The following is a 27368-nucleotide window of genomic DNA, read 5'->3' as shown; positions in this document are numbered from 1 at the left end:
TGGGGGGTGGGGTGGGGAATTTGAGTCAGTGTTATGAAGCTGGGGCAGACAAATGTGTGTGTCCATTTGTGAATCTTTTGCCTTGTGTCATTTTCTGGATCAAAGTCTCCCATCCAGGTGCCGTTGGGGAAAAAAGAAATGTACAGTACAGTCTGTCCCCCCTACCTGGGCTAATAGTTGTTCAGAGAGGTGGGTTCTGTTGGGGACACGAAACTGGGGAAGAGGGTGCCACAATAGAAACTGGATCAATCAGGGTTTCTTTTAGCATGGAAACTCTGGGAAGTTTCCATGCTGAACAACTATTAGCTCAGGCAGGGGGGACAGACTGTATTGCACATCACAGTCTTACCCAGACTTATGGTGCCATCTGATCCCCGGTGACAAGCTTTGCAGAAACAATGGGAGGGTCTTGCAAAAGAAACAGCAAACCTGGTTTGGGAGCAAGCAAGCAAGCCTTTATTGACATATATAAAATATAAAATTTTAAATACAGAAACTCCATACAAAATGAGATTAAAATTACAGATAGGAACAGGGCAACAGTGTAGCAAAACCAGTACAGAATATTACTTGTCAGGGAGTATAGCCGTGGCACTGTAGAGAAACTTTGCTACTATTTCAGTTATTTCCCCATCTGGGTTGTCAAGCAGAAACTGAACCTTAAAATCATCAGAAAACTCTGAAAGTTGGGCTCATACAGGATGTAGAAGATCCTGGCATGGCGCCAGATAAAAAGAGCACTGGAGAAAAACATGGGAAAGTTTTGGAGCAAGAAAACCGTGACATGTTCCCAAGCTTCGCTTCAGCTAGGGGATATAAATGCGTGCATTTTCACCAAGACTTCCTAGTGAAGGGAGATGTTTTCCATTTCTCTTTCCCTCTAACAGGAAGAAGGCAAACAGATTCAGGCTTGGCAGAAATCTGGTTCTCAGGCAGAGTCTCATGATGACGAGATATCTCCTCCACCTCCAAATCCAGTGGTCAAAGTACGGCGTAGACGAGGAGGCGTCAGCGCTGAGGTGTATACCGAAGAAGATGCTGTTTCTTATGTTAGAAAGGTAATCCTCAGATAATAGTTACAAATGGCTTGGTTTGGCATGTGGCCTGTGGAGAAATTGAAGAAGTGAAGTTGCGTACAGATGTTGCCTTTTGTTATTATTAAAGGCAGCCACCTGAACAAAACACTCTTGGTTGGATCATTGTATGGCATATTATATTTTTTATTGTTGTGGTTATTTTTTGTCGATCAATTAAGTAATAAGAATAAATTAGTGTAAGTTTAGATATGAGGAGAAATACAAGAGTTCTGAAGGACCCCCCCCCTTTCCTTTGTTTTTTAGATCATGCACACCCATGTCTCAGCCAGCATGATTAGAGAAAAGGCATTCCCTGTTTTCTCTCCCTCTTGTGTGGGAGAGAATGCCTCTTTTTAAAAAGTGCTTGCCCATTGCAGTTTCTGCAAGTATTTGCATTTTTTAAAAAAGTAAACCATTTAAAAATTCTTCATGGGCACCTTCTTAGGCAAAAAAAATCAGTTGTGTGTTGCAGTCCTAGTTAAATACTGTTTTAACATAACCATGTTAATTGCAAGGACTGAAGAACTGCCCCAAGTATATATTCACTTGGCATGCATTTAATTATCTCTAACTATGGATTAGTATCCTGTTAGAGGGAAAATGAGTACCCAGTTTCCTGGGGGTAAAGTGTAGATGACTGAGGAAGGCAATGGCAAACGACCACGTAAAAAGTCTGCCAAGAAAACGTCATGATGTGATGTCCCCCTATGGGTCAGTAATGACTTGGTGCTTTACCTTTACTTATGGATTAGTTTAGGGGGGTTGCTGATTTCATGATATGTTCATGATATTTAAGTCTGTTTTAACTTTCATTCGTATGAGAGCCAGTTTGGTGTAGTGGTTAAGAGCACAGGACTCTAATCTGGAGAGCCAAGTTTGATTCCCCACTCCTCCGCTTGAAGCCAGCTGGGTGACCTTGGGCTAGTCACAGTTCTCTGGAGCTCTTTCAGCCCCACCCACCTCACTGGGTGTTTTGTTGTGGGGATAATAACGGCACACATTGTAAACCGCTCTGGGCATTAAGTTGTCCTGAAGTGTGGTATATAAATCGAATGTTATTATATTATTATATGTTTCATACTTCCATATGTAAGCTGAAGGCCTGTGGGTGGAAAATAGAGTATAAGTTTAAAAAACAAATGTATTTTATTGATACCTGAACTTTCTGCCCAGTGGGCACCCAAAGCAGCTCCCATCATTTTCCTCCATTATATCGCCACAACAACCTTGTAAGGTAGGCTAGGCTGGGTGAGTGTGACTGGTGCAAGGTCACCCAGTGAGTTTCCATGACAGGGGAGGGATTTGATCATGGGCCTTCCAGATCCCAGTCTGACACTCTGACCGCTACATAACACTGTCTCCCAGATTATATGATTAAGTCCGCCTCTGTAATGTGTGGGATGATCCTGGCACACCATTTATCAGCTCTAACACATGCAGCATTCCAGCCTGTGCAAAGTTTTCACACAACTACCAGGGTGAATTGAGTGATAGCCATCTCATGGAGAGGTGGTTGTGGAAACAGGCCCTGAGGGATCCCAAACTGGTTTTGAAATGCAGAGTCAGATCCATAGGGATCTGAACAAAATCTTGCTGGCAGTCTTATTCAAGACAGCGAGATAACAGATTAATGCATCTTGCTGCTTATGATACATCTGTAAAAATAAAACTCTATAAGGCCATGCCAGCTACATAATTATTTTCCGTTCCACTTTTCTTAATAACCCCATTAGATGTTTTGCTACCAGTCCCAGATAGGTTTTTTTTAATTGCTAGATTAATTTGTTATTTGACAAATACATGATCTGTTTAGTGTTTTTCTCGATTAAAATTGGAGCCATACTTCAATCTACATTCAAGCCAATATCCAAACCGATATCAAACCAATGTTACTGTATTTCATCTACCTTGAGTTTCAGAGAGCAAGGCAAACTATAAATAACACCAATAAAATAAATTAAAAATTGATTATTATGTAAGTACATGCTGTCAAGTTGCAACTGACTTATGGCAACCCAGTAAGGAGCTTTCAAGGTAAGTGAGAAGCAGAGGTGGTTTGCCATTACCTTCCTCTGCAGTCTTCCTTGGTGGTCACCCATCCAAGTACTGACCCTGCTTAGCTACTGAGATTTGACAAGATTGCATAAAAGAAAGTTTTATCTGTGCCTCATTAAAGCTTCCAAACCCTCCAGTTCTGAGATTTATATACCAATTCTGAATAGCTCAGAGGGCTTTGATAATGAGGCCTAAAAACAGCGATCTTTCTTGAAAGAACCGGTTACTTAGTACGAATAATTTATATGGGTTCTTCTTGTTTTAACACTTTCCATCAAGGCACATAGGGACTTCTTTAGAGTTTAATATTTATTGAAATAAATTCTAATCTTTTTAATTAAGCAAGAGACTAAAATATAAAGGATTATTAAAATGAAACCCATAGTTAACAAACAAATACGTGCAATAAAGGTTCTCTTAACCTCTCTCAAGTAGATGTATGGTTGATTTGAACTCAGATCATAATCAATCGACTTTGAAATGCACTGAATTTTCAATAGCCACACAAATATATTTCTCACCTAAATCTTCATGGGATTTCTTTCATCAAAACCTCTCATCTGGGTGGCATATGAGTTTACATGTGGTATCTACAAAGACATATAAGATCTTTCACATGTGACAATATAAAAGTATGGTTCATCTTAGATTTAGCTCATTCTTCAGATTTTCAGTCATGTGACATTCTACCAAAGCCAAAAGTAATTCTCTGGTACAGGTGCAAGATAAGCTTCATAAATCTTTAGAAGCTGACAAAAAGTTAACTGAGCAGGCTATGATTAGTCCATTCTAGTAATTAAAGAATCATTTGTCTACCACTGTCTACTGTTTTAATTGGCTGTCAAAGATAGAAGGAACATCTGTGTTGTTATACAACCAGCTATCAAACTACATTGAAGTTCATCCACAGTTCACCAGAATACATGTGCATAACTAGAGTATGTTATGATCTAAGCCATATTCCCAGTACAATCGGGCTATACCATGCCTCCTTCCCTCCCCTTCCATCATTCCCTCCAATCATAATAAAATTCTGTCTGCCTTATCACTTTCTCTTTCTCTCCTCCACTCCAGGTGATACCAAAGGACTATAAGACCATGACTGCCCTAGCAAAGGCCATCTCCAAGAATGTTCTGTTTGCCCATCTTGATGATAATGAGAGAAGGTATGATATTCTTGGCTCGTCCTTTATGACTTTTATTGTAGATTACTAGCAAAGGGTTCCCCCAGTGTATGGACTTTGTTCATCAGAGGAAATCTACACAATGGCTACTCCTGATGGCGCCCTCTTTAGGTCTGGGCTGAATGTGTTCATGCAGGGTAGTTCTCAACAGTCTTCTCAGCAACTGCTCCCATTTTTGGAAACATCTTATTCAAAGAATGGAAGAAGTAGGATTGGTCTACTGAAGGCTGGTGTTGGGAGGGCTTTTGGTCCCATTTTCAGTCCCTGGTCATGCACAGGAAAACTTGGTTCTGCTGGGACTTGTGCTGTCACAGAACCACCTCCCTCCATTTCTGAGATAGTTGACCAGCTTTATAAAAATTGTCTTTACTTATGGAACATGAACTCCAAGAGATGTTCCCCCTACTTCCCCCTGTCTGTTCTGCAGCCAACTTAGGCATATGCCAAAGGCAAGGAATGATGCCACACTATCTCTCAGCTCTGGACATCCCATCTCAGCGCTGAATATTTACCTTAGCACGTTTAAACGCCTTTCCATCAATGGTGCTCTCTGGCAGGTTCAGTCAAGTACCCATCCAAAACAGGATATGCCTTTGTGAATTAGGAGTCCTCAACACATAATTCTAGAATGCCCTCTCTTTGGTCTGTTACACAAACAATTTTTAACTAAATACCTTCAGTATAATAATTCTATTAAAGGAGGAATTTTAGTTCACCTTTTAGAAGATCATAACCCTTGTGTTACTTTAAGTGTTGCAAAATTTCTAGCAGAAATTTATAAAGTTAAATCCAAGCATATAGCCGCACCTGATTGCTGAATGTTTATTAATTTTATTATTAACTGTTACTAATTGCTTGGTTATGCTTATGCTTCTGCCTATCCCTATCTCTGATTGTAGACTATTATTATTTCAAATGCCAATAAAGGTTATTGTTATTATTATTATTATAAAAATTGTCTTTAAAAAATGATCAAGATGACAAATGAGCATTTAAACAAACCATTCGTATTTGTGGCGCTTTTTACAAAACGAGAAGCAGCAGCCTGCTTGGAGCATGGAAGGCTGATGGCTTTTAAAGTGCACAAAGAGGAGGAAGCTGAGGGAGGAAGAACTTGTGTGACTCCTTGTTTTAGTGATACAAGCACCCAATTGTTAACTTCTTGTTTTATGTGTTGGTTATATTGGCCACGGCCCACAAAGCCTAGAGTGCCCAGTTGATTGTAATGAGATTCCTCCAGAGTCATCAAATGACAGATTACATCGCCTAGGGTCTTTGACTCGATGTGTGTTGCGTCTTGTGAGGTGGGCAGCTGGCCTGATCCTTGTCCTTGTAAAAAGTAACAGTTTCTAAGACTTACCCCAAACAAAGGTGGCCTTTGAATGAATGGCAACAGCTGGAAGAGTCCGACACGCCACGTTGCGTCAGCTGCTGCGTGGAGATATTTAGACTGGATTGTAATAGAATACTTTCTTCCTTTGGTAACTCCTGGTTATATTATCAGGGTTTTTTTTTTAAGAAAAGAAATTCCTTTTTCCGAGGAGGGAAAACGTTGCAGTTGCGTATGAACGATGGTGACCATGATAAGAGGACACAGAATGGGTGCTTCCTGGGAAGAACTGTGTCATGTCCCTGCATCTTGGCTGGCATATCCCTTGCTGGAGTTGTACCTCCACAGATTCTTACAATGATATCTTTGCATGCAGATCAACTCCCCCTTTCCCCCCCCTGTTGGTCAACCCCATGTCATACCACCCAGCAACATCACAGCAGAAGCATTTGTAGAGTGCTGGGATAACATAGCAGTAAAAGACCGACGTATGAATCATGGAGTCCCTGGACTGAATCTCACTTCTGCTTGTAACTTCCCAGGTTGCCTTAGGAAGGCATTCTGCCTCAGCTGTCTGATTTATGGGGATAATACTATTAACTTTCCTAATCCTTACAGTCTCATGATTGCAACAAGATAGTGTTGTTGGAACACTTGTCCAGCACGCTGTAGTAGTTAGAGTGTTGGACTAGGATGCAGGCAACCCCTATTCTGCCACACAAGTTTCCTGGGTGACCTTGGGCCCGTCACTCTCTCTCACTTTCCCCTATCTCACAGATTTGTTGTTGTGAGAATAAAGCGGAGGAGTGGAAAGCAATTTGGGTCTCCCTTGGGGAGAAAAACGGGGAATAAACAAACAACCTAATAATGTTTTCTATTAATACATTTCTCAGAAAATCCTAGTTAGACCCTCTAAGCCAATTGGTTTGTTCTCCACAATTTTGAAAATCCCTTTGTGTTTTTGGACCTGAGACCTCAGCAAACTCACAGCCACTTGCATTTAGTATAATTAGGAGAATGTTATTTAATAGGGGGATCTTTTGGCCCTTGACTATGGAGGATCAAGTGGATCTGAATCTGGTCATAACAGAGTGACCATGTTGGTGTCTGCCACCTGGTGTCACTGTGTTCAAGATTATTACCAAAAAAAAAAAAAAGGAAAGGAAAGGAAAGGAAAGGAAAGGAAAGGAAAGAAGCATCATGACAAAGAGCCTGCAGTAAAAAAAAAACTCAGAAAATCTGTTACTTTGATTGTCAGAAGTATAAACACTTATCAGAGGGGTAAGAGACATTAATCTTCAGGTTGGGATGCTGTCATGGGGCATCTATAAAGAGACAGTGTACAGCAACATAGTGTACAGATTCACTGTTGTTTTGTGAATACAAAATGACATGTGACTGAAATACCATTGATGTGTGTGTGTGATGTGCCATCAAGTCGCCTCTGACCTATGGCGACCCTATGAAGGAAAGACCTCCTAAACATCCTATCATTAACAGACTTGCTTAGACCCTGCAAACTGGAGGACGTGGCTTCCTTTATTGAGTCAAGCCATCTCGTTTTAGGCCTTCCTCTTTTCCTACTGTCATTGATATAATGCAGAAAGGTTCTGGGATGTGTGTGTGCCACGGCTAACTAAGGTCCAGGAAACGTAGGTTCAAATCCCGCTCTGCTGTGGAAGCTTGCTGGGTGAACTTGGGCCAGCCAGTCTACTACAGGGTGCTGTTGGAAGGAGGAAACAGAGGAAACAATTATATATACACCACCCTGAGCTCCTTGGAGGCACAGCGGGATATGAACATAAGGACAGAGATAGCAAAACCCTCTCCCCTGTCAAGCAGTTGTAGTGGTACCATTTAGCAGCTGCCGCTGCTACGAATGCCTTCCCTGCAGAGCAGGCGAGGTGGAGCTGTCCAGCACAGGTCTCCTCAAGGGCCAAATTTAGGCATCCAGTGGCAGAGCCAGTTGTGGAAACCCTGAGCTCAGGATGTATTTCTTCACTCCAAGAGCAATTGGCTGGCAAGATTCACTGCCACGGGTTGTGGAGATGATCGCTAGTTTAATTGGCTTTAGAAGAAAATAAGACAAATCTATGGCTGTAGTGACAGAATGAACCCTCCATATTCAGAGGCAGTAAGCTTCTTAATGCTGTGTACTGCTTGGAGGCTTCTGGCGGGTCAGCGGTGTGAAATAAAATGCTGGGCTAGATAGACTACTGGCCTAATCCAGCAGGGCCCCTTTTATATTCTTCTATCGTTGCCCAAACATGTAAAAGACAGTGGGGGGGGGGAGTGGGGAGTGTCATGTTCAGGGGAAATAGAAAAGAGTCCAGTAGCACCTTTAAGACTAACCAACTTTACTGTAGCATAAGATTTCGAGAACCACAGTTCTCTTCGTCAGATGCATCTGATGAAGAGAGCTGTGGTTCTCGAAAGCTTATGCTACAGTAAAGTTGGTTAGTCTTAAAGGTGCTACTGGACTCTTTTCTGTTTTGCTACTACAGACTAACACGGCTAACTCCTCTGGATCTATTTTCAGGGAAGAAGCTGCAAGCAGCTACCTGCCACACCCTGCCCCCCACCCTGGATTCCCTCGGATATGTATCTGGGATTGATGGCTGGGAGGGAAAAGAGGATTAGGAAATGGGATTTGACTCTGCTTTGCCCACCCACTGTGGTTTCCCCTTTCCAAACTGCACCCTCCAGGTTTTTTAGACATTTCACAGAGACCCCCCCATTGGCATATCTGGAGTTTGGCTGCAGCTTTTTCACAGCTTTGTACCCCTAACCCCTGGACATCTCGCCCTGGCTTGTCTTGCATGCGGAGCAGCAATGGCTGCAACGGTCCCGAGAAGTGCCTGTTGTAAAACTGGGATTTCAGATACTGAGGGCGGGGTGGGTGTGGGACCAGAAAGGTTTGACAGGTGTTGATGAGAAAGCCTGAAGCCACATCTGGAAAAACGCACATCTGATCTGCATTCCTGCAGCTGCCTTTTCAGTGGCCCCTGTTTTTCACATTTGTTCAATATTCTTCCTGTATAATGGCAGCCACCAAACCCCCTCTCCCACAGAGCGTACCAGGATATGGAGTATTGCCTCAGCAGGCATCAAGTGATTGGGTTCTCTCACTCCCCCAGAGATGGGCAACGTCTGCCTGTCTGTCTCTGGCCCAAGTTGGTTCCTTGCCTGATGTAGAGGCAGAGAACATCACTAAAACAGATTTAAGAGTGTCGTGGGGAAGGGGGAGACTGTGTTTCAGCCAGAGTCCTGCAAACAGGAAGAGAATTCCGAGGCCCAATGGCACAAGTACCAGAGTTGTTTTGGAGGATGCTCTGTCTTCTACCCAGATGGGCGCACACCTGTCACTGTTGTAAGAGGTAGGGTTTGCTGAGACTTTACAAACTTTTTTCTGCCTATCCAGGGAAGAACCTTCTGCTCTTGCAGAAACTTTTCCAAATCCCAATATCTTTGATCCAGTGCGACAATTCGTCACTTCTAGGCCCACAGCAAGCCTGGAGTTCTACACGGAAACCCTTCAGAACCACCAGTAAATGCCTAATGTCAGTGAAGTTCCTGCCCCCCCCTTTGTTCTAAATAGAAAAGTCTCAGATTTTAGGGCAGGTGCTCCACCCCCACCCTTGATTATTTTGGCTGCCCTTTCCTGCATATTTGGAAGTTAAATTACTGTCCAAAGAATGGCTCCTATTACCAGTCTTTGCAGACTGCCAATTAGATCCGGTGGCCAGCAAAGTGTAGAGATTCGAGTGTTGGACTTGGATCTGGGAGACCCAGGTTTGAATCCCCACTCAGCCACGGAAGATAGCTGGGTAACTCTGGGCCAGTTTTAGCCTAACCTACCTCAAAGGATTGTTCTTTTGAGGATAAAGTGGAGGAGGGGAGAATGATATAAGTCTCTTTGGGTACTCACTGGGGAGAAATGTTGGGATTTAGCAAGTGTTTTCGTTTAAGTCATGAAAGAGTTAAACTATTTGTGTTACTTAATTAGTAAACTTATTTGCATGTAACCATTTAGGCCTCAAAGTTGGATTCCCACCATGGAAATGAGAGTCACTAAGCATAATGAAGTAGCATTAGGATTTTTTATTAGGCAACTTGTTTATTGGGGAGGGCAATTAAGTGATGCTATATACTGTAGTTTATAGTTGCTCTTTATCCTCTCTCTCTACTACTCTCTCTCTCAGTTACTTCTCATGCAAGATGTAGTCAGCTTAGCAATTTATTATTTTCTCCAAATGTAACCCTATTTTTAACCTTTAGTAAAGTAATTTTGCAGAGCTACACTGGAGTGTGTGTGTCTATTCTCATTACTTCCAATGCACAACCTTTACACCAACTCTGCTATATTTTCCTGCACGAAAAGCAGGATATAAAGAATAAATATTATTTATCAAAGGCCACTGAGAGGTGGAGATGCACATTCCCTCTGTCTACGTCCAGACAAATATCATCAGTTAGGGCTGCTCAAAGGGTGATAGAATGGCACAGTACAGCCTGATCTCGCCAGATCTCGGAAGCTAAGCAGGGCCAGCCTAGTTAGTACTTGGATGGGAGACCATTGAGGAAGGATGGGGTTGCTTTGCAGGGGAAGGCAACGCCACACCACCAGCTCTGCCCCTCACTTGCCCTGAAAGCCCCTTTCTGGGGTCACCATGAGTTGGTTGTGACTTGATGGCACACGCATACATTTATAGAGCTGCCCAAAGTGAACTGGAACCCAGCTTGATCTGGGACTAGAGATCCATTATCTTCTGGGAAAGTTGGGCTCTGGTCCACCTTCGGCACACAGATGCCTCGCTCATAAAGAGATGCAATGCTATAAGACAATAATTCCCCAAATCATCAGTATCTAGGGAGAGGTTTCTCAGTAGAAAGCAAGACACAGCTTCTTTTAATACTAATAGCTTTGCTCCCTGACTCAGAGATGCATTAGCAAAGAGAGCCAGCTTTTCTCAGTTACCTTTTCTTAGCCAAGATGAGCCAAGGGTAAGTTTGCGGTTGGCTTTAGATGCCTCATCAGCATCCCTGGGGAAGAACAGCTGGGAAAAGACAGATGCTGTCTCTGTTGCTTTTCAAACGATATGCAGAGCCGTGGTAGCATCCTGCCTTAATTAGAAGCCACTAGAAGTCCCATTGTAAATGAGACAGCTGTTGCATTTTTTAAGAACTCTTTTTGTGCTTTGAAGGAAAATGGCAGCAAGGAGAGGACAATATAGGCTGTGTACCAATTTGGACAAATGCTTTCTGCTCACACTAGCAGTAGCTCTCTGGGGCCTCTAACAGAGGAAAGGTCTTTCCCAGCCCCTGAAGAGTCAGGAATCAAACCTGGGGCTCTGCCTCTGAGCCATAGCCCTGGAGCCCCCGCCATACCTAGTGTGGGCCAGAGTCTGCTTATAAATACAATCAGTTATCTCATGTTATCCCTGATGGGGATCTTCAGATCTCTCTTTGGGAATCCTTCCCTCCTACAAACTTGGGCTGGGCAGGCTGTGGTGACTTTGGCTTGCTTGGCCACATTTCCTTCCACCAAGCTGCCCACTGCAACATCATTTGATGTTGGTTTCATCAGGGTTCCCCACCCCCACCCCCAGAAAACCAAAATTTAGATTGAATGAAATATGCAAGAATCCATTTGCTTCAAAAATATTTATCCTCCTCCTCCCTGGCCACTGAATCATTTTCTTTCTTAAAAATCTCACCTAGAAGTTCTGTTTGTTTTTCAATTGCATCCCGTTTATTGCTGTTTTTAATCACTTTCCTCCATTACAACATCCTTAAATTCTGTCTTTACTGAAAGGGTTCGTGTGGGCCACGTGGTTTGGGTTGGGGTGGGGCTAGAGTGAGGAAGGAAAAGGGGGATAAAATTCTCCTCCTCTTAGTAGGATTTATGCTTCATCCCTTCTCATTCCTGCCCTTCCCCCAACCCATGGAGTTATTTCCCCGCATGGATTCCACAACCCTGGGAATTATCTTTCCCAGAGCCAGAAGGGTTAGCAGAAGGGGAGAGGGATGCGACCCATGTATGTATAATTGGATACAGGCCATTAAATTGGTAGCACTTCCTGCATTTCATCTTAAGATGGTTACAAACTTCTGTCCTTCACGGTCGCCAGCCTCCTCCACGGAACCTAGATTCCTACTTAAAAGTGGTTTTTAACTTTGTATTGTGACGGCCTTTGGCCATATACAATTAAACCTACTATTACACTACTTAAAGTTTTAAAGATAGTTTTCATGGTCCTTTGAGAATATCGAATTGGAACTTTAAGAGTAATAGGATGTGAACATAGTTACGATATTTATTGGTATTTATTATAAGTATTTATTTCATATAGTGGAATATTTATAAGATTGTGATTGTATTTATTCACTATTCTCCCCTGGATGGTCTCCCAGAGTGGCCTCCTGTCACTCCGGAGGAAATAATAACTCTTATAGATCGGCTCAAATCAGGTAAAGCTCCTGGTCCAGATGCGATAATCCCAGGGGTGCTGAAAGCTGATCCAGAGTGGTGGGCCCCTCTGCTTGCTTCTCTCTTCACTATGGTAAATAAGACTGGCCAGATGCCCAATGCCTGGACCAATGCGATTATTGTTCCCATTTACAAAGAGGGTTGTCATCTTTTGTATCTATTCACTTTTGAGCACTGTGCACTTTCAATATTAAACTTAGGAATTGTATATAAGAACTCATTATCCACGGAGGATTTTGTATCTTTAAGCAGGCAATGGCAAACCACCCCGTAACAAAAGTCTGCCAAGAAAACGTCGTGATGCGACATCCCCGCATGGGTCAGTAATGACTCGGTGCTTGCACAGGGGACTACCTTTACCTTTACCTTTACCTTAAGTAGCCTCCAGGTGGTGGCTGGAGATCTCCTGAAATGACAATGGATCTCCAGGCCACAAAGATCAGTTCTCCTGGAGAAAATGGCTGCTTTGCTGGATGGACTCTATGGCATTATACCCCGTGAAGATCCCTCCCTAAGCCTCAACCCCAAATATCCAGGAATTTCCCATCCTGGAGTTGGCAACCCCAGTTGTCATCCCCATCTGACACGTTCTCCCTCTCCTCTTTGCCCTGAACATCCAGCCTGATAAAGAGTTCTAGAGAACTCAAAACCTTGCTCATTACTTTCGTGATATTTTAGTTGATCTTAACAAAAGGTCTTTAATTACTGTTTCTTATGCAACGTGAGGATTCTTTCCAGTTTGGGAAGACTTATTGCCCAATTTTAAACAGGATTCCTCAGAAGTAAGCCGCTCTGAGTTACTTGGGACTGTAAATTTAAAGAAATCGCCTATAGGGCCGTGGGGTAATAGTTTGGCCTTTTCATTTAATGCTCTGGGACAATATTGTGGCTAATGTGTAAAGTTCCTAAGATAACTAGTTCCATAGAAACAGCAAGATGGCCTAACCGCACCACACCATGTTGAGCAGATGCTTCAGATGATAAACCACCTCCTAATCCCATTCTGCCCAGGGAATGCTACTTGGTTGTTGACAAGTTTAATGGGGGTGTTTGTTAAAGATAACGTTAGCCATTGGTCTCTCTCAGCCCTCCTCAGTAAACGCAGGTAGACATGAAAGAAGCAGGTTTAGACCACGATCCGCTCTCTCACTGTCCGCCAAAGGCCTCCCCACTTGACCTGCTGAACGAACAAAAGGGCAATCCGTTCTCCGCTTGATACATTAGTCGCATTGTGTAAATATGATGAGTAACTCTATTCTTCTCCCACCCCTCAATAGTTTGGCCCACTTTGATTGTGTGTATGTGCTTTTCGGGGGCACAGATAGTTGCCCCGGTGGGCACTGTTACATGTGTTTGCTTTTCGAACCCTGTGTTGCTCAAAAAAGGTTTGCGCAAACATTTTGTTCTTCCTCTGGATGTACCATTCAGTCTATTCGCAGTTAAGTGGATGAAATATGCTGATATAAATAATGTGGACAGCTGGTCTCTAACGAAAGGCCAGGCAACATCCAGACTGAGCCATTTCCCAGTTAAGCGAAAACTGGCCATTTGGATCAAGATGGTCACGGGGTTTTTTTTGCTCAGCAGTGATGAAAATAATTTTAATTTCGTACCAGTATCGACTGTCTTGGGGCAGGGTGTTAAACAAAAGATGAAAGGTACCACTTCAGGCAAATGACCCAAGATACCGGGAGCTCCATGAACACTTTTTCCTTTTAAAACATAAGTAGGTGAATCCCCGAATCAGATGGATACTATACTGTGTAGTGAACCTTTATCCTGGCCTTCCTCCAGAGTTCTCCCTTTCCTACTTTATGCTTACAACAACCCTATAAAGTAGGGTAAGTTACAGGAGGGTGACCATTCCAAGGTCACTTAATGGCAGAGTGGGGATTTGAACTCAGATCTCCTACATCCTTGTGTGGCACCCTAATTTATTTTATCACCAATGGTCTTTAGTTAACACAGCCACAACCCAAATAACTTCCAGAGTGGGCTGGCCGAAGGATTTCTGGCACTCTTGGGGAATGATTTTGCCAGCCACCACCCGCTGTCTCCCCATTGCACTGTGGGAAAGACACTGACCACGCTTTCCACTGATCGAAGGAGGGGGGCTGGCTTGCTGTGGGATGCCCACTGGGGCTAGGGGCATTTCCTAGGATTGCCACTTGTCATGGCAGACCCCAATTCTACTGGCAGGCAGGTGGGCAGGCTGGTGGCAAGGTTGGCTTTGGCCCTCTTGCACTTCTAGTGCTCTAGGTGATTGCCCAGGTGTGCCTAATGGATGGGCCAGCTCTCTTTCCAAAAATAAGAATGAGCACACATTATTTTAAAAGTTGCTGTGCTAAATTAATAAATGAGATGATTAAGCTGTCATAACTAATTAAAGCTTTCGGACCTTGTTCAAAACCCAAGGGTGTGTGAAAATTCAGTTAGTTTTTAAGCATCTCTTTCAAGTGCAAAACGTCTCATGTGTGCATGGGTCGTGAGTATGTGGAGCGCTGCATGCGCGGACAGCAAGGGGAGCATGTCCCTCACCTGGCAAAGGTGATCCTGAAGTCCCAAATCTGCAAGACCAAGAGATCAGTTTACATCCAGAGCTTCCATTGTCCCCAACGGCAGCTTCCATTTCATTGCTTGTGATCTGGAGGCCTTAAAAATGAGTGTTAGATGCTGAGTACAACTGGGAAGTTTTTGAATCTCAACAGTTAAATGCTTTGGCTGAGACTTGATGTATGTGTTGACGTCCCCTGGAAATGTGTGCAGGTAAAAGTTCAAAGAACTGGGAAAGAAACAGCCAGGGATTTAATTCTGGCACCTCAACCATCATTTTTCTTCTGTATTTAAGCATAGAAGCCAGGTCGTTTTGGAAAACTACACAGATTTGCTTCCCACCACAATTTCTGTAGAGTACAAAAAAAAAAATTCTGTACTTATCAACTGTCTGATCCATACATAATATACAGGCCAAATTCTAAGCATTCTTTTTTTTAAACTCCAGCTGGTTGGACTCAGCATGGCTAACAGGTGGGCCAAATAACTTGGAATTCGGTGTATGAGAAGAAATATATAGACCTTTTCAGATGTTACAGTAAAGCACTCCCAGTGCATGTTGTTATAACATGAGGAAAAGCCTGTATTCTTTCACTATATATAAAATATAATCTCATCTACTCTTTCTTATGAAATTCCTTGCGTTTCCCCCCCTCTGCTGAGAAGGCTCTTTATGAAAATACACAAAAACAGCTTTTGCGTAGCCAGGGAATGAATAGGTTAACCGGTTTGGGAATGTAATGCAAAGGAAACTTCTAAACCCTATCACGTGGAAGGCAAGCAAACGTATGGATTTATACGAACATTACTTCCAAGAAAAGAAATACAAGGAATTTGTTTGCATTCCCCTTATTCTTGTTTAAGTGGATTAAGTGTAAGTGGAATTTAGGGTAGATCTTTCTATGGCAGTTCTTAGTCAGAGAATTCACTGTGACAAAAATCCACTGCTCTTTACAAAGGGACAGGGGCGGGAGGCGGGGAACGAACAGCTTTTGGAGCTGGAATGCCATGCAGTGGTCGCATCACTGTAGGATGTGTGCTCTCTTGGTGGAAGAAGTGGAGCAGGATTCTTTCCTGTGAGTCTCAGTGGTACCAGAAAAGCTACAAGAAACTCTCTCAGAACTTTTCTACTGACATGAAATGGGTGATTGTCCTGGCAACATCCCATTCTGGGGAAGAGGGGATAGGCCAAGCCATCTCTGCCATGTTTCAACAGGTGTCCCACCAATGCTGACTTGAGGCCCATCCAAGAAAGGATGTTTCTTTCGCATATCGGAGTTTGTGTGGGTTTTTTTTAATGAATACTTTTTATTTTATTGATAAGTTTAAAATCCCAATAAAAAGGGAAAAGAGAGAGAAAAGAAAAAGAAATAAAAAGAGAAAAAGAACAAAAATTAAAAAGAACAAAGGAAAAAAATACATATTTCCATTTTTCTCTACAACACCTATCATATCTTTACAAACATTATACTTGTAGCTTTTATACCTCCAAAATCTACCTTTTCGATACTGCCCCCCTTCAAATTAGATTTCCCAAATTTATCTTCTTAGAAATCAAATACACAAATCATCAGTTCTTTTTTTCTTGTCTCACACAGAAAGTCAATAAGTGGTTTCCAGTTTACTATAAAAGTAGACAGTGTTTTATCTCTGATCAGAGGTGTAAATTTAGCCATCTCCGCTAACTCCATCATTTTCACAATCCAGTCATCCATTGAAGGCAGTACTGTACTTTCCCATTTTTGTACATATAAAAGCTTAGCTACCATTGTCATATATAAAAATAGAATACCATGTTTATGTGATGTTGATCAAAACAGTTGAACAAGATGCTGACTGGGAAGCAACTCCTGCTTTAACGTGAAAAGACTAGATGATTCAGGTTGATTAGACACTATTTTTAGTCCTGAGCTTTGGGCCGTTTCCACACGGCTTACCTTGTACCGGAAAACAGCGAAATCTTGCACGAAATTGCGCGAGAAGATGCTGTTATTGCACGAGAAGATGTGATAACAGCGTCTTCTCGAGATTTCGCATGAGATTTTGCTCTTTTCTGGAACAAGGTAAGCCGTGTGGAAACGGCCTTGGTGTGGACTGAAGCTTTGCTGTGGATCCAACCCTGATGTTTTGTAATTGTTTGAGATTTAAAGCTTTAACTTGAAGGAATTTGCATAGTAATTTTCTCTTGGTTCCAATGAGTTCAAAAAATAAAATGTCATAGCTGTATTTTGGGGAGGGTGGGGTTTAACCAACGTAATTTGGCTCAGCATTATGTTGAGTCCTTGAGGGGGGCAGCATTTTTCACCGTTCTCCGTAGTTAGCATTTAGTGAGTTTAGAATGCCAGAGGCCATTTTTTTTAAAGCTGGTTTTAAAAATGAAAGCTTGACAGAGCAAGCCGGGCACTCGTCTGAGCTGCACACCTGCCTCAAGTCATATTTGTAGAGGAGGTTACTTTTTTTTGTCAGGGTTTGATTAACAGAACAGTATAAAGTCAGCACCCTCCCAGCTCTTCTCTGTCAAGCACAGATTAGTGACAAAGAAGGCTTGAGTTGAAGTAAAAAACAAAAAAAAGCCCTAATATCTAACTGTTTCTACCTCAACTATATACACTGACAGGTATAGACAGTAAAAAAGTGGAAAGAAGAACTTGAGAGAAGAGGGAAAGAAGGCTAAACCAACAAAATTATTTTAAGTAGACAAAAAAACTAGATCCTGAGGAGAGAAAAAATGCCTTAGAGAAGTTCCCTGGGGCTGTTACTGAACAGGAGGAACTGAATCAAACGATGTGACTTGTCCCCCTCAGGCATGGACAGTTGGAGTTACGTCTCAGAGAAGAGGATCTTTTACCTAAAAGCTAGCTCTAAAAGTTTCCAAACGATGGTAGTTTTCAGGTGTTAAAGCCCTATTGTCGTGATGCTCACATACCATGAAAAAAATAACAGGATATTTTTGTAATGGAGATGACATTTTAGGGTATTTCAAGTTGCCTCAGACATGAACAAAAAGCATGATTTTTGCCTAGGGACTTACCAATACATCATCCTTGCCACTCTAATAGTTCAGGATTGGCGTCAAGAACTGAGATTTGCTAACTCACTGCTGACCAGACAGGCTTGCCCCGCCATCATCGCTAAGGCACAGGGAAAGTAAAGTAACAATGCAGTTTATTATAATAAGGTGATATTAAATTATAGCTCCAAAAGAAATATTTGGAAAACTCAACTTGAAATTCCTCTAAGGCACTATGAAAAAGAGGAAATCATGTCAAAACCCACTCTATAACCTCCCCCTACACCCTGATCTTTCCTTTTCCTTTAAAAAAAATTGTGGCATGACATAGAGGCAGCATGATTAAAATAGCACCATGTTTACTAGGTTGATATTTATAACCCAACAAAATCACAGTACATTAATTATCTGAAATTAAAGGAAGCAGGTGCATGTGCGCCTACTGGTACAATTATTTGACTGTCTCAGCTACGTCTCTGATGTATATTTTGATCTGGGAAGAGAATGGCTGAGGTTCCTCCAGAGTGCAAAGAGCCCATCTTCTTTGGAGATGAGTAGCATGGCTACACCTTCTCCATCCGAGGCCAATATCTTCCAGCACTCATACTGCATCATCACCATTAGGATGAATTACTTCCACCCCACTGATACTTTTCCTCCCAGGAAGATGCGTAGGATTGTTGATGAGCATCAAGCCAAAGCACTTAAGGTTTTTGAATCAGAGCATTAGGGAGGTCCGTAGCACACATGAATAGAGCCTTTGTTCATTTTCCATGACAACTGAAATGCAACTCATTCAATCACCTCTCTGACCAATGATGAGAACCTATGGGTGTATCTCCATATTTTCTTTGCATAGCTCCTGAATACTTGTGGTAATAGATTCCCAGAGAAACTGTTGGATGACACCCTGGTCAATCTGGAAGAAGAATCTGAAAGATGGGTTAACTCTGATGAGGATTAAAGGAGTAGCAGGCTTGGGAGCTAATGTAGACCCAATCTCTTCCTCTCAAGTGTTGGACAAGTCTCTCCAGACAATGAAATCTTGCCTCTCAATTTACAGAGAGAGAGTACATGTGTGCTGTTATGTTCGATCTGGGTGTTGTACAATTACTACCTAGAAAAAGAAGTGCAAAATGTTAATTTAATTTGCTACCTGGGTGGTGGCAAGGAGGGAGGAATTGAAGGGAAGAGGGATGATAAATACGAGAATCTACCAGGGAAGGGAAACGCACATTGGTGCCTCGATTCCATCAGATATGCAAATGTACCACAAAATGCTTGGGGACATGTGAATAGGAGACACCGCGGGAAATTGAGACTAATTAATGACTTGGGCTCATTCGTACCTGTCATTTCTTAAGGGAAAGAAGATGTATTATCCATAATTTGGCTGAAACTATTTGATAAGGCCCTTATTGATCCTGACTTCAAAGCATAATTATGCTGCTGACATTGAGATTGAGCAGCAGCAGCTATGAGCTGACTGGGGTTGTGGGTGGCCGGGCCTGAATCTAGGCCTGAAGGGAGTGGAGAAGCTTGAAGACAATATAGCCGGTGACAGTGCGGAACTGCAGCTTTAGAGTGGAACAGGTGGGAGGTGCTGTTCCAGTGATGAGACAGAAAGCCGATAGCTGGGATGCCGGCATTTAGGGCGTCTGCGCAGCCCAATGGCACCATACTGCCAGGCAGCCACTGGAGTACTCATCCAGTCCTCAATAGCTCATTAGGCAAAGTACTGAGATTCCCCTTTTTAATGCCTGGAGTCCCTGGCAAAGCACCACAGGGCCAGCTGCTGCAGGCTCGGCCCCCATTTCCTCCCCACGTCTCTTCCCCTCTTGCCCACGCAATTCTCAGGGAAGAGTTGACTGTGGCCATTTAAAAATCCCTGCCAAGAGAGGAACCTGGAAAAATCACCACAGATGTCATTAGTCCACCTCTGCCAATAGATTTATTATTAATATGCATGAATATAAATGTTAAGGATTGTCTGGGGTTGCTATCAACATCTTCCATACCGTCTGGTATTGGACACACCCGAAGACAGGAAAGCTGTACAGGGCTGGCTCACATGTTTGTGCGAATGATTTAAAGCCCCTTTCCAGATGACAAAGGAACGCATATTGAGGGGAAAGGTGTTGGGATCCTGGTGATAGCTTCCCCCTGTCCCCCAAGCATATTTATTGAAGCCACTGTGCACAGCAGATCAGAACGATATACGTATATGGTTCTCTCTGTGTAGTCAGGAACTACACTTATTCCTCACACCTGGCCGTCAAATGAATGTGTACATATGTTGGGGATGGTGTTTGTTGCTGTGAACCCACTTCCCCATTTGCAGTCTACAAATGGTCCAAAAAAGCATTAAATGACTGCTGCTCGTGTGATGTCTTCTATACAGGCATGAATCATCGCACAGATAAAACGCCACAAATAGAACATACGTTGCATCTGAATCTCAGCCATTTTCAGCAGAGCCATTCACACATTTGGTCGTCAGTCCCCAAGAATGCAGTTATCAGCGATGTGTGAGTGGGAAGGGAAATGTGCTGAGTGTTGTTGCACTTGTGCAAGCAGTACTGCAAAGAATCCTGCAAAATATAGCATTTAATTTGACTTTCTCTTTTATCATCCATGAACACAAGGAATGTTCTCATTCCAGTTGTGTGTGCTGTTTATTCCATGCAGATTAGTAATGAATTACAAGTACAGTGTACAAATGCATTTTCACAGTACAGAAAATCATCATCATCATCATCAGGGCTCGTTTTGAGGGGGAACGTGCAGGGATGCAGTTCTGGCAGTTCCCCAAAGAGGTCACATGACAGGTGGCCCCGCCCACCTAACTCTCAGCCATTTTGGGCTCGTTTGGCCCGAAACGGCCCGGATCGGGCCTCTGACGGGTGGTGGATCACTCTCCCGCTCAGCAGCAGCCCGATCCTGAACATTTTGGGCCCCTTTTTGGCCATTTTCAGCCCCTTTTTGCCATTTTGGGCCCAATTTCAGCCCTGAATGGCCAGGATTGGGTCCAAAACAGCCAGGATAGGTGATGTCAGAGGGTGTGGCATATGCAAATCAGTTATGCTAATGACACACTTCAGGTGCTGTCAAGGGGTGTGGTATATGCTAATGAATTATGCTAATAAGTTCCTCCAGCTCTTTTTCTACGAAATGACCCCTGATCATCACTACTACTACTACTACTACTACTACTACAACAACTACAGACTCAGCTCTCTCTCAAGTTATCCCTTTAGGAGCCATTTTGAACAATTTAAGTTGTACCTGTGACTTTCAAAAAAATACCCACACGAGAGGAATATACAATATACCCTTGCACTGTGTCTTCTGCATACAGAAAAACACTGCAAGATTTATTTTTAGTGCATCCACTTGCCCATGGACTGCCGCACTTGCCCATGGACTGTTCCCTGGGTTGCAAACCATCAAGCCTGAAGAAATCAAGAGAGGAACGTGTGCATGTGTGAACTAGCCCTGAGCTTCAAGCCAACGAGACTAAGGCAACTGGAGTGAGAGATCCAGAGGAGTTAGCCATGTTAGTCTGTAGTAGCAAACTAGTAAAGAGTCCAGTAGCACTTTTAAGACTAACCCACTTTATTCGTTAGCAGAGAGCTGCGGCTCTCGAAAGCTTATGCTACAATCAAGTGGGTTAGTCTTAAAGGTGCTACTAAACTCTTTACTGTTTTGAAACCGGAGTGCAAACTCACATGCTTAGTTGACTTTGGGAACAGCACTGCTGCATGGTAAATGCTGCCTTATCGGCCCCTTCCTGAAAAAGGTGCACGTGGTGTTTGCCAGAACTGATTTTTATCACTTGAAGACATTAGCAGCCAGGCAAACATCATTAAGGGCATTTCCCTAAGATGTAGTATACAGTAGAAAAGAGCCAGAGGAAGTGTTTGAAAGGGAACAGTAACATTATGTATTTGACCAAGTCTCAGCAAACCAACAAGAGGCTCAGGATTGTCCAGCCTTTTTATTAAGAAGTAATGCTGAGCTTTTAAAGTGTTCCTGGGGGAAAGGGAGTCTTTTCTGGGCTTGCTGCCAAATGTGGTCACTTTGTTCACATCTACTTCCTACAGTACTGGGGAAACGTTAACCGGGGTTATGTATTTCCTTTCCATACTTAACCCATGGTTCAGGACAGGCTGGGATTTGATAGTATCTGTTCAGACCTCATGCAAAACCATGGTTTATTTTAACTATCTCACGGCTGATCACTCAAATCCTGGTTTGCCTCAGCAAGTGCTGGTTTCATTGTCTTTGCACTTCTCCTATCTGCCCTGGAGAAACCTGACTAGCAGTCCAGCCTGCATTAAGGCAGGGGGAAGAGCCATGATCTCTACATTCATACATCATACAAAACCATAATTATGACTTACTGTCATCAGTAAATGAACTTCAAACCCTGCTTTCAGATCCTGGTTTGATGCAACCTAATTAAGCATAGTTAGTGGAATGACCCTATTCTAGGGAGACAAGAATTTTTTTTTTTAAGTGGCGCTGGGCTGATAGTTTTTCCATAGAGTTTTGTCCAAATCCTAGAGCATCATGCTGACACCATGCTGGTGACATGATATCTCTTCCAGGAATTCTCCCCCATACTTTCCTACTGGTGGCCAAGAATGGCTAGCAATCCACGCTAACCATAGTTAGTTCAATTAAACCATTAAATCATAGCAAATCACAGTTTGTTTCTTTGTAAAACTAGATAAAATCCTAGTTTGAAATTCTTCTATTTTATTTATCTACATTTGATCATCAAAATCTACCGGAGTTTGCTCAAATCACAGTTTACAAATGGTGGTTTCTCATGATATCTGAATGCAGTCTATGGATTCCAGAAGTTAAATGAAGTTTGTTCCCATAGTCTTCATACCCCATCTATATCTGTCCATAGCCCTCATCTTAAGCTGAAGTAAATGCTTTATTTGAGAATATAGCCTGTAGTTATGATAAAGCAGAAGGCCATTCTGTGCATGTAGACATTTTCCCCCTTGGTGCCAATCATTAATTGTGTGGGTTGGATTTTGCATCTGCTATGCATTTATAACATTGTGTTTGTGAACAATCCCTGTGAATCATGTAAATAAATATAATTAGATCAACTTTTCCACTTTGGCTCTTGAAAGAGAAAAAACCCATGCAACACTTTAAAAAATCCACTTTGTACACACTTGTCATTTTCACTGGTGTAACAGCCTCAATTTTAATAGAATTAAGGCAAGTTTTTACACAGGGGTCCAATCATGTCTCTGTGAATGCTCCTTGCTCTAGATTGCGTTTTCCAATCCCCTTTGTACAAACATGACTGAATATATACGTGGCAAGAGAGGGTATTTATCACTTTTTGATGACAATGTGTGGTTTTAAGGGCTCTGTGCTTGTTGAAACTTGAAGCTAGTCTTTGATTTCTGTAGCCTTGCAAAATCTAAAATTTCATTTTCCTGTAGGATACTGCTAGTAATTTTTTTTAATTATTCCAACTTTTATTAACAAGGTAAAGATTTCATGCCTGAACAAATTCTTCATCATCTTCTTTCCTTGTCTGGTTAGCATGAAGTGTTATGTTAAATGCAATTTGGCAACCATTTGCTTATACTTGGTATTTATTGCTTTTGATTGCAGTATTGAGAAAATGTGCAGAAAGTCATATACATAATCCCCTTGTGCAGTTGTTTTCCTTTCCAGACCCAGGACTTACATTTAACCTCCAGCGGTACCATACAGTTCATTTTCCCCACAGTGTGCTTTCATCAGATGTTCCCCTGAACAAATGTGGAGTTGTTCACTGTGGTTTTACTCCTGCACATTATCCCGTGAGGCACTCTTACTGCATTAAAACCATGTCTGTCAGGTGCCCGGAGGCATGTCTTTGTCTTGGGTAATAAAAGTTCAGTGGAGCAAGGAAAATTCAGAACACCTGTCTTGTTTTGCCAAGCCATAATCTCTACACTGTAATTTTTATTATTATTATTATGAATTTGTGACATGTCTTTCCCCCTTCTGAGCGAAACACATCAGGTGTCTTCTTGGGAAAGTAATGCTGAACATCAAAATAATTCCTGGAGATACATAGAATTCATTCGCAGTGTGAAAGAACACATCAGATCACCTATATCATTCCTGAGGCCAGCTTTTTTCATATAGGCAAAATATATGTTACACCAGGGTTTCTGACCTTGTTGAGACTGTGAGCGACTTTGGAATCTTGAAAACTCAGAGTGAGTGCCATTACAAAATGGCTGCCTTGGCAGCAATCACAAAATGACTGCTGCAGTGCTGGGGCCAATTGCAAAATGTGAGGTGGTTGCAGTCCAAGCATCATCTTGGGATGGAGGCTGCGGTTTTGAAATCAGTGCTTCTTGCAAACCCAGAGCCAATGCCTCCTGAGTTCTTAGAATCCCACATGCGCCACATTGGAGATCACTGTGCTACACTGTTCATGAGCTTGCCCCTTTTTCTCCCTGCAGCATTGACAATTCTACATTTGGAAATTCCTGATGATTTGGGGGTGGAGTCTGGAGACATTAGAGCCTGAGTAGGAGAGGGAGCTCATCTGGGACATGATGCCATAGAGTCCAACCTCCAAAGCTCCATTTCCACTAGGGGAACTGATCTCTGAGTCTTTCTGCACAAGACATCTGACGTGTTCTTCACATGTTGAGAGATGCAATGTTAGCAGGGAAGCATATTTTTGAAAGACGGAGCTGCTCCAGAGAGGACGGATTCTCTCACAGCCCTCTGGTGTCTCTCCTTCCAGAGCCTTTGCCCTGCCAAGGCTCAATTCATTCAACGTTTTAAGCAGTGAGGGAGGCAGGAAAAAAGCTCCAGAAGGGGAGACAGTCTGGCATGCCAGAGGTAGCGGAGGGCTGTGAGAGAATCCATCCCCTCCATAGTGATCTCTGCCAGCTCTGTCTTTCAAAACTACGCTTCCCAGCTAACGTTGCATCTCCCGGCACTTGACAAACACGTGCCCAGGCGTCTCTCTGTCATCTGGAGAGCAGTTATCATTCCAGAAGAACTCCAGGCCCCACCTGGAAGTTGGCCACCCTTCCTGCCTGGGACCTGCCAAACAGACCTACACTGGGAGTGGTGTGCTAAAACTGAATTTCTCCGACTTGATTTGGATTGGGATGTAACCTCCCCACCCCGCCGCCATTGAAATGGCCCATTTGTCACTGTGGAAAACGGTATGCTGCGATAGATGGACCATTGTTCTGATTTAGCTAGGACGTTCTTATAGATTCCCATATACTAAAGTAGGGGACATCCCATCACCTCATCTTTTCCAGTCATATCTGGAATGGGAACTGGATTAATACAGCTGTACACTGCTGCCCCAGATGCCCAAAGGCCAGCTCCTTGTATGCCTCTGTGGTTTCCGCAGCATGGGACACCCCCCCTCCCCGGCAGTCGCTTGTGAGTAAGAATCACACCAAACCTCTTCAGCAAAAAAACAAAACACACGCACACGCTGATAACTGTTCAGAGGTAAAGATAATGCTTTGGTTTAAATTTATGACCGGGTGTTTCCTAGAACCAAGCCCGAGCAAATTTTGGAACTACTGGACAGGAAATAAGCGAATAATGGGATTTTGCAATGTGCAGTTTCCCATATATGGGAGTGAAAATATGCCAGGTTGGTTGCTGACCTCCTGGCTGTCTGAGAGAATCTTCCCAAAAAATCCCTTTGTTCTCCTGACTCATTTGGCTTGGTGAAGAATTTACTGGGGAGGGCACAAAACTACTCCAGAGGCCTCGCGCACATTTTTTATTGTGCAGAAACAGTTATGTTACAATCGATCACTTGTGTTTTCTCTGTTTCAAACCGTTACGCAGTCTCCTTTTTGCAAACCACAACAGATTTCTCCACCCCCTCCCATTTCTTTTCCCCTCTCTGCTCCATATGTACTGCCTTATTTCACCATCCCTTTTCTGTGACCTCTTTCTCCCTCTCTTTTCCTATGCACAACTCTTTCTGGATTTCCGGATCTCATCCCCCCCCCCTTTTTTCTGTCCTCCCACCGTTCTTCACTAAGATTGTGGAATTAAAGCCCCGAGGATGACCAGTGTTAGCAAGCAAAGGCTGTTTCGGGAGTGGCATTTCTGCATGGAGCGGTGGCAGGGTGTGAGTGTTTACTCCTTTCCCCACCCTCCATATTTCCTCCAGAACTTCCCTGTCCAAGCTGTTTGTTTCCCAGACAGGGTTCCAGTGGCTTCCCCCCTTCTCTGCTGTTTCTCTGCCTGAGATCCTCCCCCCCATTCTGAATAATTTATCTTTATTTTTCATTACTGTTTTGGTACGTTGCCAGCCTCCAGGTGGTAGCTGGAGATGCCCCAGAATTACAGCTGATCTCCAGGCAACAGAGACCAGTTCCCCTGGAGAAAACGGCTGCTCTGAAGGGTGGATTCTATGACACTGAGGTCCCTCCCATCCCAAGCCCAACCCTCTCCAGGCCCCACCCCCCCTAAATCTCGAGGAATTTCCCAACCTGGACCTGGCAGCTCTACTCTTGGGGCTTTGCTATACACAGGATTGGCTCTTTGCTTGGGGTAAAGGGGTTTTAAGGGAGACGCAAGTAGAAATCATGTTGGGGCCACATAAGATTGCTGAGTCCAGGATGAGAAATTCTGGAGATTTGGAGGTGGAATGTGGAGAGGGAAGGGTTTGGGGAGGGAAGGGACCTCTGTGCAATATAATACCATAGAATCCCCCCTCCAAAGCAGCCATTTTCTCCAGGGGAATTGAACTCTTATAATTCTGGGTGTTCTTCAGGCCCACCTGGAGCTCGGCAGTCCTAACTGATACAAACACTCAGATCCAAGCTACACATTATGTTGGATTGGCTTTCGCAATGTTTTTTAAAAACCAGTCATAAGGGTTCCCATTTTCACCAGGGCTGTGACACTGTGTGTGTGTGTGTTTGTTATGAACCATCAAGTCGCCTCCGACCTATGAAGGAAAGATCTCCAAAACATCCTATCATTGACAGACTTGCTCAGATCCTGCAAACTGGAGGACGTGGCTTCTTTGATTGAGTCAAGCCATCTCGTTTTCGGTCTTCCTCTTTTCCTGCTGCCTTCCACTTTTTCTAGCATTACTGACTTTTCCAGAGCTGCAACATTAGGAAGAGGAATTTTAGCCTTCTTCTGTATCATTTTTCTGAAAATCACGCCTGTTGTATGAGTGATATTAAATTCTATAAAGAGGAAATTAGCCTATAAGAAGAGATTGCTAATCTATAGAAACTTAAACAAGGACATCAATTTTTTTCTATACTGAAGGTGAAATACCTCATACATCACGGCGAACTATGGGCTTTTGTCTGACGAGCAGATGAAATGTTGACCAGTTATGTTTGGTTTTCTCTCACAGTGACATCTTTGATGCCATGTTCCCTGTGACGCACATTGCTGGGGAGACGGTCATACAGCAAGGTAAGAAAGACAACTTCCTGGCTTTGGTAGGGTTGCCAGCTCCAGGTTGGGAAATTCCTGGAGATTTTGGAGGTGGAGCCTGGAGAGAGTGGAGTTTGGGATGGGAACGACCTCAGTGGGGTATAGTGTCATAAAGTCCACCCTCAAAACAGCCATTTTCTTCAGAGAAACTGATCTCTGTAGTCTGCTTATAGTTGTAATTCTGGGA

At 43.1% G+C, this 27368-nt stretch overlaps 1 protein-coding gene across 1 annotated transcript in view; it reads left to right on the top strand.

Moving 5' to 3' along the window:
* The window catches only part of PRKAR1B (protein kinase cAMP-dependent type I regulatory subunit beta), a 116918-nt gene that overhangs the window by 22245 nt on the left and 67305 nt on the right, over positions 1 to 27368 (top strand). Inside the window, exons 3-5 of the mRNA XM_054995620.1 lie at positions 888 to 1058; positions 4206 to 4297; positions 27099 to 27160. Of these exons, the coding sequence (XP_054851595.1) occupies positions 888 to 1058; positions 4206 to 4297; positions 27099 to 27160 (325 nt within the window). The remainder of the gene's footprint in view (positions 1 to 887; positions 1059 to 4205; positions 4298 to 27098; positions 27161 to 27368) is intronic.

Source organism: Eublepharis macularius, chromosome 12 (genome assembly GCF_028583425.1).
Source record: "Eublepharis macularius isolate TG4126 chromosome 12, MPM_Emac_v1.0, whole genome shotgun sequence".
In the NCBI taxonomy this organism is placed as follows: domain Eukaryota; kingdom Metazoa; phylum Chordata; class Lepidosauria; order Squamata; family Eublepharidae; genus Eublepharis; species Eublepharis macularius.
Note: the sequence above shows the minus strand (reverse complement) of the source record. Positions and strands in the feature narration are given on the sequence as shown.